The sequence below is a fragment of the Corvus brachyrhynchos genome, unplaced genomic scaffold (assembly GCF_000691975.1).
Source record: "Corvus brachyrhynchos isolate BGI_N302 unplaced genomic scaffold, ASM69197v1 scaffold54, whole genome shotgun sequence".
In the NCBI taxonomy this organism is placed as follows: domain Eukaryota; kingdom Metazoa; phylum Chordata; class Aves; order Passeriformes; family Corvidae; genus Corvus; species Corvus brachyrhynchos.
In genome coordinates, this window is record NW_008237902.1 from 355,997 (window position 1) to 371,787 (window position 15,791).

General features: G+C 43.1%; 1 protein-coding gene across 9 annotated transcripts in view; it reads left to right on the forward strand.

Annotated features, from left to right (window-relative positions):
- Positions 1 to 1,379: 1,379 nt before the first annotated feature.
- Positions 1,380 to 15,791, forward strand: part of NME5 (NME/NM23 family member 5) — a 32,330-nt gene continuing 17,918 nt past the window's right edge. Inside the window, exons 1-7 of one of the 9 annotated variants that reach the window (XM_017732949.1) lie at positions 6,867 to 7,238; positions 8,200 to 8,277; positions 8,379 to 8,545; positions 10,349 to 10,554; positions 10,854 to 10,954; positions 12,003 to 12,121; positions 12,507 to 12,618. In XM_017732949.1, coding sequence (XP_017588438.1) covers positions 8,417 to 8,545; positions 10,349 to 10,554; positions 10,854 to 10,954; positions 12,003 to 12,121; positions 12,507 to 12,533 — 582 coding nt within the window. In that variant the 5' untranslated portion in view covers positions 6,867 to 7,238; positions 8,200 to 8,277; positions 8,379 to 8,416 and the 3' untranslated portion in view covers positions 12,534 to 12,618. The other 8 variants (XM_017732947.1, XR_001861569.1, XM_017732948.1 and 5 more) reach the window with 8 other exon arrangements.

A 15,791-nucleotide genomic window follows, 5' to 3' on the forward strand; every position in this document is an offset into this window, starting at 1 on the left:
TGGAGCGCTGTATTTACTTAAGAGTGCCACCCTGTTTTAGCTCGAGGTGTGTTATGGGCACTGACTCAGTTACTCCAGGACGAGAGGTTTGCTTAATGTTTCCAGCTCTGCTGGTTTTGCAACCGAGGGGGGCCAGAGTTTGTTGTTTTTAAACTTAGATTTGGATATTACATAACTCGGGGAGCTGAAGCGCTGAGCACGTGCCCGGGCCTTAATTTCTTTTGCCCAAGGATATGTCAACCTTGTTGGCAAAGTTGTGGGTGAGAAGTCCAGAGGACAACTGCTCCTTGTAACCATACTTCGTTGTACGGTATACAGCTCCTAATGTCCTATTTGTCCATACCAAAGGGGCAGATTTTGGCTTCTAGATATACACGTAAAGCTTACACACCTTTAAAAAGACCGTAACAGTTAAGCCCTTTGCTTGTGGGCAAAAAGTAACAATTATTACCTAACTTACTGAATTAATGAGTGCACGCGTTATTGCTCCACCCTCTGCCCAATATGGCTTGTGGCTCAACTTTCATCTGCTGTTAAAACTCAGGAGTGCCCACAGCTACTTGTGAATAGAGATTGTGGTGATAATTTTGTTAAGTGATCTGGTCTGGGATCTTGTCTGGATCATGAGCTGTCCTTCAGTGAGCTGCTTTTAGAACAGTTTTTATCCTAAATACAGTAGGTCAGAATTCATCTTTAGAGATGCCTGTCTCAACATATGTTGTTGACAGGGTAGGGTACTCTATACACAAACTCTCAACCAAAACTTTAGGCTGAACTTTGTAAAAAAATGTTCTATGAAGTCAGGGCAGTAAAGACAGTAGAAAGAGCACCTAGCCAGTACACTTGTTACACTACACAAGTTGTAATGGCCTCAGGACAGGTTGTAGATGTTGGCTGATAGAGATGCTCATCTTTATGAGAATATATTTTTATATTGTTTTCTTGTACTGAACTTTAAATAGAATGTTAGAAGCAAAGAATTTTTTAGAAGATATCATAATTTATACCATGTCAGAGGAGCTTACCCCACATCCAACAAGGGGGCTTCTTGTGATTTTTCAGGCAGCTTTGGCTTAGATTTTAAACCTCTCAGGTCTGTACCAAAAAGGTGTGGTTTGTGATTACAACCATCAAAGCCACCGTCTGTCAGCTAAGTGCATTCTGTTACACTGTGCTGATAGCCTGCCTAATTGGAAAATACCACACATTTGTTTAAGTCACAGGGAGCTAAGGCCACACTGAGGCTTGCAGGTTGCACGGCTGAAGTGGTGGGTGCCACTGCCCTGGTTCCCTGTCCACCTTCTTTTTGCAGGTTTTTGTGTATGCAGCTGTGGCAGATGACTGCAGAAATACGTCTGTGCTTACAAGTTACAAGTTTGCGGACCAGCACCTAAGAGTAAGCTGAAATTTGCAGCAGTTTACATGGGTCTGTCAGGCTCAGGTGATGGACATAACCTGAGTGCCTTGGATCAGATATTTATAACTTCATTTTCTTGGAAGATTCACTGCCAATAACATCTGCTTTGTATTTCATCAAGCCTTGCCAAGAACATGAATGATTGTCATCTCATTAGGATTTCTACATACATTTCCCTTTACTTTCTCTTCTTTTTTTATTTCTCCAGTTCTCTTATTGCTTTGCTGAACCTGTCTCATCCTTCCCTACCACTGGCACTTTGTCAGGTGTTTTTCCTGTTCTTGCTGAACAGTGCTTTCTTTAGAGCCGTGCTCGTTTCCAGCTGCCCATTTCTCCTGGTCAGGTCCCTCTCAGTCTCTGATCCTGGCAATTCCGAACAGCAGGCCCCAACTGGCAGGGCTCTCTGTGATTCCCTGTTGCCCCATGTTAATAGCTGTTTGATTAAAGCTTTTGTGTCCCATATCCAAGAGCAGGATAACAATGTGGTTGTAGACTGGCTAAGCAGCCTGGTTTGAGAACTGTGGCTGGCCCAACTAACGAAGTCATTCTTTACACATCTAGACATCAAGGACTGAGAAATTTGAGAATATGGGTCGTTGTGGTTATTTTTTGTCTCACCAGGCCCCATCATGCCACAGGTAATTTTAAAGAATTCCTCTGGGCTGTGACTTGGGTTTTGGTCTTGCTTTTCACTCCCCACTCAAAGCCTGTGGTTAACCAAAGAAAAGTACACACATACCTTCTAGGGTGGTAATTCTTCCTATATCACACATTTACTGCTGAGAAAAAAAATCTATCATTGTTTGCCATTTTTTTAATCCTGTAATTGCTATGTTTATTCATGGTGTTGACTGAAATTCCATTGAATTTTACTTGCATATGGGCTTTCTGATCTTGGGTCTAATTCTGCTGTTCTATCAAACTTGCAGTTTATGCCAAGCCCTGCCCTTGTTGTCTGTTCATACCAGTTTTGTGCCATACCTGTCTTCGTTACCTCTTTCTTTTTCTTGGTCATCCTCTCCATTTCCTCATTATTTCCCTTGTGTTGATTTTTCTAGCTTCTCTTCTAAAAAAAAAAAAAGGAGAGAGAAACGACATATTCATTGCTTTGAAACTTGGTGTAATTTATCTGTTTCCCACATCCTATGCCTGTCTTGTCTAAGTTGATTGTAAGCATCTCAGATGACAGACTGCCTACTCTATAACAAACACCATGCTATTGGAAGGTTCTGTCTGAGTTAGTCTTTATGCACAGCATAAATAAATATATTTTATTAATAATAATAATAACAGCTATGCAATTAATCCCATATATTTTAATGATGGGGCTGAATGTAACGGCTCAAAATAAGTATGGCAAAAAGGATTCCTTATGCTACAGGAATTAAGATGAATAGAAGATGTCTTTAAGTAGGCATTGACAAGGTATCTTCAAAAAAAGCCTTATTTAACCAATTGCCTCTTTTAATTTGTTAGACAAAAGATTTTTATTGGTTTATTCATACATTCATTTCTTCATTGTGGTAGGATCACAGTGACTACTTATCTCTGAGCTTGGTGGCCTCAGGGATAATCCAAGCCAGTATTATGTTAAACCTTGTGTAGAACAATGAAGCAGCAAACACGTTCAGGTGTTTCTGCTCTAAAGTTCAGGTGAAAGCCTGATATCTATATGCAGTATTTATATAGAATGTCTGTATATAGATGAGGAGAAGCTTTATAGGAAACAAGTTGTCAGCCCCAACCTGTACAGATGTTCAACAGGAGCTCATCCTGAGCAACAAGGTAGGATAAAGCAGGAAGGTGTTTATTTGAAAGGGCAGTATTGGAATTCAGTTGTAGGGCTGGCAGGAAGCAGATGTCTTTACAGAGTGAAACAAAAGGTTCATTGGGATGTTGAGCCTGTGAGCTTGGAGGGAAGGGAGGAGAGTCAAGGATGGGGCTCACCACTGCGCCTGCAGAAAAAGAAAAGAAACACAAGGGAAGGGACTGACAAGCCAAGCTGAAACAGTGACTGGAAAAGCAAAAAGTGAGAATAACTGCAAAAACTAAGCTACGACATGAGTTAGATATGCTAAATATGACTGAAGGTCAAACAAGAGATTGGTTTAAGGTGGATTGAGAAGCTTTCAGATGATGAGAGGAAGCCAAACCAAGTCTGAAGGGGATTTAGTGTAGAACCTGGCAAGAGACGTGGCTGGAAGAACCTGTGAGGTGGCAAAAGAGGCACTTATACCAAAGACTTTTTTTTTTTTTTCCTTTCTTTCTTTTTTTTTTTAATGGTAAAAGTGACAAGCATATCTCTGTAGGTGCTAGGAATCAGAGCAGACTGAACGACTAAAGCTGTGAACAAATGAAGGAGTGAGTGTTGGGAAGATCAAGAAATTAAATGGGGTGAAGTTCTCAGGGCAAGTGATGGAGTTACAGAAGCCACGTTGATAAGCTTTTTGTTATTGCCACTTGGAGACTTGTAGACAGAGGAATCATGAAGAGAATATTTTATCACTTTTATCTTTAAAGAAAATGGTGAGATAACAAGTAGAGGAAAACAGACAGGAAGGCTTGACAAGGGTTAAGCAGCAGCAATGAAAAGCTTGCTGGGATTACAAGCGTACAGATGAGCTGCAGGAGGAGAATTGTTTAGTTGTGAGAAGGCAGAAATGGAGGAGAGAGTAGGCGTGTGGCAGAGGAAGTTGCCTTGATCACAGGATTTCCGTCAGAGACACTTTGCACTGCAAGAGCAAGCATGGATGGAGCAAGCAGTGAAGGTAAGCTGGTGCTGTGGGTAGGTATGACAGTTCATCATGAAAGGAAATAAAGAGAAGAGAGCCCATGATGGATGAAAGTTGTATGTGTGGTAAATGTGTAGTTAGAACATTGCTACTGAAGCAAACACATTTTTCTCTACTTAACATCAAAATACAAACAAAGCTAAAAGATGTGCAAGCTTCATTTTTAATCAATTTTACTAGTTAGTATTATTTCTTTAGCTTTTCTTCACTTATTTTCATCATTCTTTTCTTTCCTTCCTTTGTAACAGTTTACAAGACATTAGTTTTTGCACCTTCTTGCACTATCAGAGGACAAAGTTCTGAAACAATATTTTTCCTTAAAATGTTACTTATCTGATGTTGCTAGGATGTAAATACACCTGCAGCCACAATCTTTTAGTGTTGTTATATTCCATGCCAGCTAAAAATAAGTGAGACAACTAAGGCTTGTTAAACCGCTTAACAGATAAGATACAGCAGCCAGGCTATGCCCTGAGAAGTGTTCAGAACCACAGTGGTTCATTGCACTGTAATTATAATTTTCCTTTTTTTTTTTTTTTTGTTTCTTTTCCTAAAAGCACATCCCTGGCCTGCAGAAGTTAGGGAAGATGCTTCAGACCAGCCTTTTAGTTATCAGAAATATTATGTCAAGCACTATGAAGATCATAGACATAATATAATGGTATTAACACATTGTTCTAAGGTCAGGTTTATGGAATTTTTGAGATTGTACTGCTGTAGAACGGCTTTGTTAGGAAGCACATACTGTTATTTTCTCTTAACATGTGGGGCCACTTTAAATTTGTGCTTCTGCATTATTAAACCATCGTGAGAAGTGCAGCAGGAGGAAACCCGGGTAATTGGCTGCGGCTCCAGATGCAGCCGCTCGCTCATTGGAGAGCCGAGGATTCTCCCAGCACTAAAATTAGAGCGTCTCCGCCCTCCAGAAATGCTTCTGGAAACAGCGGGCAGGAGAAATTGTGACACAGCCCGAGGGCCCGTGGTGGGCAGGGAGGTGCACAGGGCTCTGCTCTGATCAAACTGCAGCCTCTCAGGGTGCGCGGAAAAGTGCTTTGGGGTTTATGGCCTGGGTAGCTGAAAAATGCACACAATAAAGAAACTGCAAGAGATTCACGTTAACAGTGTTTTATACACAGATATTAAATTCAACATTTCTTATGTAATAATAATTCTGAAGTGTTCATGCAGGCAGAGGAAGCCTTTGAACTGCTAAATTTAAGCAAGGGCTGTCAGACTTGTGCTCACTGACTTTGAAAAGAAATTACTTGCTGAATTAACACTGAACTAGACTAAAAAACCGGTGCATTCTTTCTATCAGCATTTCTTTAAAAATAAAACATGTTTATCCGTTATCTCAGTGAAGTTACAGTGTTTACAATGTCTTCAAATGAAATACTGGGTAAGGTATTTCTGTTAAAGAAACAAATGCCATGTGCCGGTGAAGGAAGCCTGTATCTGAATTTGTCTTATGCACTTGGAACCTTTATTTTTTAAGGTATATAAATAACAACATCAGACTTTCATTTTTAAATATATTTCAAGCTGGCTGCAAGGAAATAACTGCATATTTTTATTTCTTGTTTCTATATTTATATTATTCACATTACTCATTAAAAAGATCAAGGCAAAATGGATTTTTCTTACGCTAACTCCAGCTTTTGCTGTAAATTTCCTATCTCCTCAGCTAACCATGGCACACAGTGTCAGTACCTCTAGCTTCAAATCGTTGGGGTTTTTTTGTCTTTTCTCCTTTACATCTACTTTCAGTCTGAAATCATTAAAATTTAAAGCCAGCACACCCATGTTTTCTCTCTGTCCCTTTGTCAAGTGTCACCCTCAAGGGTTTGAGTGCTATGTCCAGTTTTGGCTGAACTCAGCCGCGGGCCCCAGGTGTTCCAGCACCTCGGATCCCACAGTTTTTGAGAACACGGTGACAAGAGGGAATGAGAAGCAGGGAGAGGAGCAGGGCGGCGGAGCCGGCTCAGGAGTTATCGGGGCCGTTCACCAGCCCACACCCCGATAGCGCGGAGCCAGCTGGCCCGGGTCCATCCCGGGAGCGCCGGTAAACAAGGACGGGAGGTGACACCGGGGCACCCCGCGCCTCGGCTTCCCAGCCACTACGGAGCATGTTGGATGGACCATGCCTGTCCTGTAATTCCTCCCCGCTGAGTGCCCCCAGAGAGCCGGGGAAGTAGGGGATGTGGAGGGAGCAAACGAACTTGCACCACGGGGGTAAAATCTGGGGAAAATTCCCGGAGAATGCGGCTCCCCAGCTCTGCTTAAAGCCCAGCTCATCATGGTTTAATCTACAAAACGGTGAAGGTTTCCAACCCGTAACATCTTTGTGTCATAAAAGTGAAGTGGCACCGGGTAGACGCTGCAATTCCCACGCAGTGCTCGGAACCACCATTAGAGAGCTGTGGTTCGCGTCAGTGCCCGGGGTGTGCCGAGAGCTCCGGCCTCGCTGCTGCCGCTCAGGCGCGTCCAAAGGAAACCTCCCTGCAAACACTCATAAATGACCTGGGAAGGGCTGCTGTGTTTTCCTTTATTTTTTTCCCCGCCAATAAATCGCGTTACGTCGCTTCATGAGCGTTTGCTGTGAGCGCACGGCTCCCTCAGCAGTTCTGAGCGTGAGGTGAAACCGACATAAAGCTTTTATTGTCAGTGAGGAATGAGGTTTTTGAGATGAGCCCCGGAGATCACGCCACTCCCCCGTTACTCCCGCACCACACGCGAAGCCCATCTCGGGGCAGCCACGGCCCCCCGTCGTGTGCGCGGAGCCCGCGGCGGTCCCGGGCCGTGAAGCGCGCTCGGCCTCCGCCGCCATCACCTTACTGCTCCCGGCCGCCATCTTCGTCCCGCCCCGCCGAGGCCCGCGGGCGCCATCTTGTGCCCGGGACGGGCCCCGCCATCACCCGGCAACAGCGGCGAGTCCGGCGGAGTCCCGGAGGCCGGGATAGCAAAGCCCGGCCGGGCCCCAAGGCAGGTGGAGCGGGGCGATTACGAGCGGACTTTGCAGCAGGAAGCAGGTCTTTGCAGCCAGGCAGGGTCTGCGTGTCTTTGTCTGATCCAGGATGGATGGAGAGAGCCAGGGCTGGGAGCGTGGGGACTCGGCGGGCAGTGGGCGAGGGAAGGGCTGCAGGTGCCGTTGTGTGGAGTTCTCTGAGGCTCTGGCAGGATCCCCCGCAGCATCCTGCTCTCGCAAGTCTCTCTAAAAGGTTGAGAGAGCTGGGGGTATTCAGCCTGGAGAAGGTTCCTTGGAGACCTTAGACCCCCTCCCAGTGCCTAAAGGAGCTCCAAAAGAGCTAGCGAGGGATTTTGGACAAGGACAAAGAGAGGTAGGAAAAGGGGGAATGGCTTCCCACTGACGGAGGGCAGGGTTAGATAGGATATTGGGCAGCAGTTCTTGGCTGTGAGGGTGGTGAGGCCCTGGCACAGGTTGCCCAGAGAGGCTGTGGCTGCCACATCCCTGGAAGCGTTCAAGGCCGGGTTGGACAGGGCTTGGAGTAACCTGGGATAGTGGAAGGTGTCCCTGCCCATGTCAGGGGGTTGGAACTGGATGGTCTTTAGGATCCTTCCCAACTCAAACCATTCTGTGATGAAAAGAAGATCGCAAGTGGTCGCAGGTCTGTAGGAAGCCCCCTCACTGGTTCCACCACTCACAACACGGTTCTGTGCTCTCAGCTTGCCAGTGCATCTGCACAGTGAGAAAATTGGCCCTTTGTCTGGAGCCCATAAATACAGGAATTAAATAACCATTGAGAAATACCGAGGCTTACAGGTGGACCAGCTCCAAGTCATTAGTCCCACACCACAGTTGTCATGTGTGAGGATACAGATCTGGGGTTTGAAGGAGCTCGTGGTGGATGGAGGGTGTGGGAGAACAGGGAGCCACATCAAGGTGTGTGATAATGCCCCTCTTTCCTCATGTATTGTCCATATATTGTTAGTGAATAACAACATTAAATTTTGGCCTTATTTTCCACAAAGTTCCACTGCACTGAAAATGGGAATGTGAACTACAGAGTGCTAACAAATGCAGAGAACATCTCACATGGATTTTGTGAGGTGAGTGTGACCCTTTCTGTTCCTGGACTGCATGGTGAGTGTCACCACAGGTGACTGTGCAGTAGACAAACTGCAAATGTCATGCACTGGTGTCATTGCAGTACAAAAGAGGCAAGTGAATTCTAATTTAGAAGCCAGGATGGAGATCTTAATGCCTGAACCTCAGATTTATGTGGAAAGAACTCTGGCTATCATCAAACCAGATGTCATCGATAAAGAAGAAGAAATAGAGGATCTCATTCTCCGATCAGGATTCCACATCATTCAGGTAACAGGCTGTGCTCCAGAGAAAAGAACTGTAGTTTATAAGTCAGGAGAATATTTAACTTCCAGCAATCAAGCCAGTAACTAAAAGCTTGTGTGTCCAAAAATCAATTCATGTTTTTCATATCACCAAACTTTGCTGCCAGATTCTGTAAGGAGATGTTTTTTGGTGCATGGGATGGAACACAGCAGGCCAGCTATTTTGCTGACCACAGGAGAACACAGATTTTGTTAATAAACTCAGATTTAGCAAACGTATGGAGCAGATGTGTGAACTGTCCAAGGCAACTCTTTGGAGAGTGCATCATTCAGATCTCACAAGATTTTGTGCAAGTGGATATTAGAGAATTAATTGAATTCGGTAGCTGGCCGGTTGCAGTCTGACTAATTTTTTGTTTCCGCTGTTTTTCCAGTAAATAGGCCTTATGAATATTGAAATGACCGTATAAATATTTAAATAAGACCGGCCGGGCGGCCGCTGGGGGGCGCTGCGCCCTCGCGACTGTGGGCGGTGGGGGCCCCTCCCCCTCCCCCTCCTCCCCACATTGTCTTGTTTCGTTTCGTTTGGTTCTTGTCATTTCCTCCCTTACCTTTCTCGTTGTTTTATTTATTTGTATTTATTATTTGCATTTATTTGTTTATGGGTCTCTTGGAGCTACTCCAGAAGAGGTTATGAAGATGCTCCACGGGCTGGAGCCCCTCTGCTCTGGAGACAGGATGGGAGAGCTGGGGTTGTTCATCCTGTAGAAGAACAGGCACCAGGGAGACCTGAGAGAGCCTTCCAGTGCCTAACGGGGCTCCAAGAGAGCTGGAGAGGGACTTTGGACAAGGGCTTGGAGTGACAGGATGAGGGGGAATGGCTTTCTACTCCCAGAGGGCAGGGTTAGATGGGATATTTGGAATAAATTCTTCACCATGAGGATAGTGAGGCCCTGGCACAGGTTGCGCAGAGAAGCTGTGGCCACCCCATCCCTGGAAGTGTTCAAGGCCCGGTTTGGGGTTTGAGCAACCTGGTCTAGTGGAAGGTGTCCCAGCCCATGGTAGTAGGGGGTTTGAAACAAGATGATTTTTAAGACACCTTTCAACCCAAACCATTCCATGTTTCTATTGATTGAATATGTATCAGAAGATGAGACAAAATAGTTTATTTATTTATTTATTTATTTAATTGCAATATCTTAGTAGAGTCTTCTGATGTCTGCAGTGACTTTTGACACCAAAAGGACTCTGAGTATATGGAATTCTTGCGTTGTATAAGTTTGAGCTCGAAGAATGCACTTTAAAATTTTTTTCTTGACTGCCCTGTGGTTTCTGATAACCTCCCAAAGTTGTCCTGATCCTGGCCACTTGCAGGCTAGGCAGCTATTGGAAGAGTCACAAAGCACTGAAAGAAAAATAGAACAATTGCATAATTAACAATGTGGGCTGGAGAGAAACTTGTTTAAAAGTAGAACATTATGCTGTAGCAGCTGAGTAATAAAATCCTGCCCTTGTAATGCTCTTCACTTTTTCTGTACAGTGCTCTGTCATCCAGCAGTTAGAAAATGCTGTCGTTTGCGTAGGCTAAAATCACATCTTACTCCATTGGGCTGTTTTCATAATTAACTTGGAAAACTTTTGCTCTTGGTTACTCTGTATCTCAAAGAAGATCGTATCTGGGAGAATCAGATTAGTTTCAGAAGTTACTCTGTGTTCTGCACTTGAAGATACGACTGCAGGAGAGGACTATATCCTGTCTTTTAATGCTCTAAGCTGTTTCAATGTAGCAAGTTATTTTAATTCTTTTTTTGTCTTTTACACTTTATAGAAACGGAAGCTCCAGTTAAGCCCAGAGCAGTGTAGCAACTTCTACGGAGAACAATTTGGAAAAGTGTTTTTTCCTAATTTAACAGCCTATATGAGTTCTGGTCCTATAGTTGCTATGGTTCTTGCTAGAAATTGTGCAGTCTCATACTGGAAGGAATTGCTTGGACCATCCAACAGCCTAAGAGCTAGGAGAACTCACCCTCACAGGTAACTCACTGACTGGCCTTGGGCAAGTCAGCAGGATTTTCTCATTCTCTTGATTGAGACCAGAATTCCTTCTTTTTTTTTTTCACCATTGTTTTATAGTATGCAAAGTTCACCTATTTTATGGGGAATGCTGAGTGCACGAAATTAAGTTTTAGGTAGCTACTTCTTATGTTTAAAACAAAATCAAGCCAATGTCTTGTTAATTAGTCCATATCTATTGCTCTTCTGCGCTCTCAGGCTGCAGAAGCTTGGAAAGGATTTGCAGTTGCCCTCCAAGGAGTTATTTCCCTTGTTTTTAGCTTAAGAGCACTCTATGGAACTGATGAGCTGAGGAATGGGCTCCACGGCAGTCTCAGCATCTCCTCAGCAGAGAGAGAAATTCGATTCATATTTCCAGAAGGTAAAATGGTGCAGTTGGTTCATTGCCAGTCTTGGGGAGGATGGAGTTCTTCCCTGTCCTTCCCTGGTATTACTTGTCTCTGCCCTGACTCCAGATAAAATTGATTTAGTAGAGGTTGGGTTTGTTTGCTTTATAGGCTTGTGGGTCTCTTTATCTACAAGCTGACATTTTCTGCTATGAAAGGCTTACCAAAAATCTATCTGAAGAGCCAGGGTAGTTGCAAAGATTGCTTCCACTTTTCAAACTCTGCTCTGGGAACTGGAGCAGTCAAAGCTGGGTAAAATGAGAAGAAATTAGGAAGCTGTTACACTCCAGCGAGTGTTTCTGGCACTGTCAGCCCTGGAGACTCCTGTTGGCTTGAGAAGACTGACTTTCTACTTGGATTCAGGCTGAGTAATTCCTATTCAAAAGCAGCTGGATGCTCACATGATAGTGCAATTCCAAAGTTAAGTGCCAGAGAAAAGGGCCTTAGAACCTGGAAAGGCTGCAAGAGGATCTCTGGTTTGTAATGTAACAGGATTTGCTCTTTGACAGAAAGGTGCAAGTGAAACTGCTAGAAGAACGTGTCTACTGATGCTTTTTGTCAGCTGTATCAGTGAGTTTAATAAAAGATGTTTCAGTTCCATAAAAACCTTACCCATTGTGTAAACCATGTCTATTCTCCTCACCCTGACAAACAAAGTAAGACTAAAGGTGAGGTTTTTAGGGTTTCAGAATCCAGCTTCACACTGCAAGAAGAAAGTGCTAAACATGGGATATATTATTTCTCTTCTGCCCCAAATGCATCTTCAAGGATAAAGGTTTTCCCCAGATGATCTGATTTTCTCCCTTTTCATAATAGACTATAGTTAGTAAAATTACCTCAGGGACATTGTGAAGAAGTTTAGGGAGTTTCTTTGCAGTTTGTTGTGGGAGAAGCTATAAAACCCATGATGTATTATTAACTTATTAAGGAAAAGAGCAGCTCACATATAAACAACCTTTGAAAGAATGCTGGGTTTAATCACTCTAGAGGCTGTTTTCTAACACCTCTGATTCCTCCTTGCAGCAATCTTGGAGCCTGTTCCCACTGGACAAAGAGCTCGGGATTACCTGAACCTGTATGTGAAGCCCACGCTGCTGGCTGGGCTCACTGCCCTGTGCAAAGAGAAGCCAGCAGACCCCATGGTATGTGCAGTGTCCCAGCACTGCTGTCAGCTTTGGGATGCAGTTACTTGGTGTTAGTAAAGTCCCTGTTTGTAGAGCTACTCTGTTGGTGAAGAGCTGTGCTGTTTTAGCTGTCAGCTAATGAGCTACTCAAATAACATTTGGTTTCAAGAAGTTGATTTGTTTGTTAGAGATAAAACAAGGTTGTGTTTTAAGTCCCTAAACAAAATCAATTTTCTTATGTGTGGAAAAACATGGTAAATATGTCTTTGTGTTCTTAAAGCTCCAGTCATTCGCACTAGTACTTCTTTAAGCATGCAGATAATTAATTCATGTGACAACTTGCTGGCAGTTGTGGTGGATTTTACATCATTATCAGCTTTATAATCACTGCATTTTTCTAAAGTATGCTTTTCAGAAAAAAAAGCCTTAAAACTCACTTGGGGTGTTCCTATAAACTATGTGATCTACATGAGGCCACATTTAAGGTACTTTGATTGTTCCAGCTTTATAAACTCTACTTTATCTGTGTCTGGCACTGTTACCATAGAAATCTAGAAAACAGAGATGAAGTCCATTCCTGTGCCCAAAGGCCAAACCAATTGTATCTGTTCCTAACAAATGTGTGTCTGGCCTGTGGTGTAGCACTCCAAATGATGGCGAATCTACAGTCTCCCCAGGCAATCTGTTTCAGTACTTAATTATACTTGTTAAAAGCTTTCACTAAAAGATAGCCTAAATCTCCTGGCTCCAATTTTAAGCCCATTACCTTTTTTTTTTCCCTTTTACTATCCCCAGAAGACATTGGAGACAATGTAATATCTCCTTTTTTTTTTGCAGCAACCTATTGCATATTTGAAGAATATTCCCATTTTCTTTCTCTTCAGTCACCTCTTTACTATATTAAATACTGAATTTTTTTTTTGTTACAAGTCCCATCTCTCTTGCTCATTGTTTTGGCTTCCGGTTAATCTGCATTCTTAGCACAATTTTCTAATCAGTTATGAGGTATCTGATAGTAACTTCATGGAGACAATGCCTTCCTTCCTTGCTTGTAAGAAAGCTGTATTAAGCAGTGCCAGTAGTTTTGCTAAAAACAGTCTGTTTGCTTTGCTAAAAACAGTCTATTGCTACCTTCTTTGTTGTCCATAATGTCTGTGACCTTGTAACAGAAGGAAAATAATGTTGATTTCATACTGCTTCAGAAATAGATATTGCCTGTTGCTTTTTGTTTGTTATCTGCTAGGTGGCTTACAGCGAGACTGTTGGAATGTTTTGTTTTTTCCAGTATCTTTTTCTTTTCTTCTTTTCTTTGCTTTTGGAAATGGCATCAGAAAGTGTCTGTACACTCAGAAATACTTGCTGTCAGCACAGAGGCTGTCTGAGCCAGTTCCTTAGGTAATACAAGATAAATTTATTTGAGCTCAAATGATTTGAGGATTTCTTTTTCCTAAAGCAGTTTTTTCTAAGGGGCTTTGTGTTTTGGCATATTTTGTTTGTTTGTTTTCCATTTTTGTCTTAGGTTCTTAGTACTGTCCTGCTGTTGCTGACTTTACCTGTCCTAGTGCTCTGCTTGGCTCTCCCTTTGCAAACCACCCTTTTTGTACGTGGTAGTAAAAGGAGGGTGTTGCTTACCTTCCCTGTCTGCTGTTCTGTCATTTTTTCACAGTGTGGTATGAAGTTTGTTGTACTCAGCATTCCAGAAACTAATCGTCAACAGCCTTGTGAAGTAAATAAGGATGTGTTAAAAACTTTGCTTTACAAGTGGAGAAATCAAGGCAAAAGGTTTTTGCCTAAGGCCAGGCCCAGACTGGCAGATGGAATTAGGACTCAAGGCATTCCTGCCTCCCGCATTCTCGTTTAAGTACAACGTGCTGGAAAACTTGCAAGATGAATTTTAAAAAGCAACCATATTTTGGTTTTAAGTTTTAGGTACTGTAAGGTGATTTCAGTGCAGAAGGCTGGCACTCTGAATGAATGATTACTAGATGAAATATCTGTAAGTGTTGTCAGCAGTAATATTTCATTAAGCAGTTTCAGGAATACTGTGCAGCCGCATTCCGAAACAGAGATGGCTGAATTATTTGAAGTATGGCTCAAATGGTCTTACACTTTCACAAAGATAAACATTGCCAGGACAAGTTGTCTTCTAAAGGTCAGTGTGAATTGTTCAAAAGCAATATAAACTGAAGATTTAAAAGAACATTTTTAAAAAACAGGTCATCTGCATGTCCATTTTTTTCTGAAAGGTCTTAATTTTGCAGCACAGTAGGAGAGTATCTGTACCAGAGGTTTCAAATAATGCTTTTAATATGCTTCTATACACTTAATAGAAAACAACAGAAAGCTGAAAACATTTGGGTTTTGGGTTTTTTGTTCACAGATTTGGCTTGCTGACTGGCTGATTGAACACAATCCTAATAAACCTAAACTACAATATCACATCTCTCAGGAAGAGCATCGGGGGTGAGAGCTTGGTGGAAACCAAACAAACCATCTCAAGCATTCCAAGTTACAGATGTATATTGTCATTTTCAGTGTGTCCTTTGACTGTGTAACCAATACTATCTAAAGTAAATGCGTTTGTCGTAACTGCTTGTGTCTTCATGGGATAAATAACCTTACACTTAATACACAGGATGTATTGGTTCTAGTACTTTCTCTACTGACAAAATGAATGCAGAATTACGCAGTAAATTTATGGCATTGGGTGATTAGAAAAAGACAATGTTCTTAGTGGGTGTGACTTACTGCTATTTTCCCCATTTTTCTTGGTTTGTCTGTGTGAGAGAACAAAATCATTTACAGCAGTGTGGATTCCCAAAGGACATCCACCTGGCCTGTCCTTTGTGAAGTCACGGGTCGTGTTTCAGCAATTTTTTAGCATAAATTCAGTTATGAAGGGAGGTACTTGGATATAATGTAGAAAACAAATACTGGAGGCATATTAGCAACTTCGGAATTTTAATTGCTGATTACATCACCCAGCTAAGGTTGCTCTTGAAGTTGATTCACTTAAGTCTGATCATTTTGTCAGAATGTAATTTGAAGGACTTATTTGAAGGTACATTGAATGCACCTTTCCCATCTTGGTGGCAAAAGGCTCAGTGACTAAAAATAACAGGAATATATATTTTAGTCAAGGACTGAGGTTGTCTTCCAACATTTTTTTGCAAGTGTATTGGTTTGGCATGGCCTGGTTTTGGGTAGCGGGGGACCACAAAGATGGCTCTTGTGAGGAAGCTGCTGGAAGCTTCCCACCATGTCTGGCAGAGCCAATGGCTGATGGCGCTGAAAATGGACATGCTGCTGGCCAAAACTGGGCCAATGAGAGAGGTTGGTAATGCCTCTGTGATGACATATTTAAGAAGAAAATCAAAACAAAGTCAAAAGATTTTGGGATTCTAGTCAGAGAAGAGGAGGAGGTGAGAACATGTGAGGGAAAATGACATGGTGACAACCAACATCAGTGAAGAAGGAGGGGCAGGAGGTGCTCCAGGCACCGGAGCCGAGGTTCCTCTGCAGGTTGTGGTGATGACCATGGTGAAGCAGCTGTGCCCCTGCAGCCCATGGGGATCCACGGAGGATGCAGAGATCCACCCACAGCCCGTGGGGGAGGTGCCCGTGCCGGAGCAGGTGGATGCCTGGAGGAGGCTGTGTTCCAGTGGGAGTCCCGGTGGAGGGAGAGGGC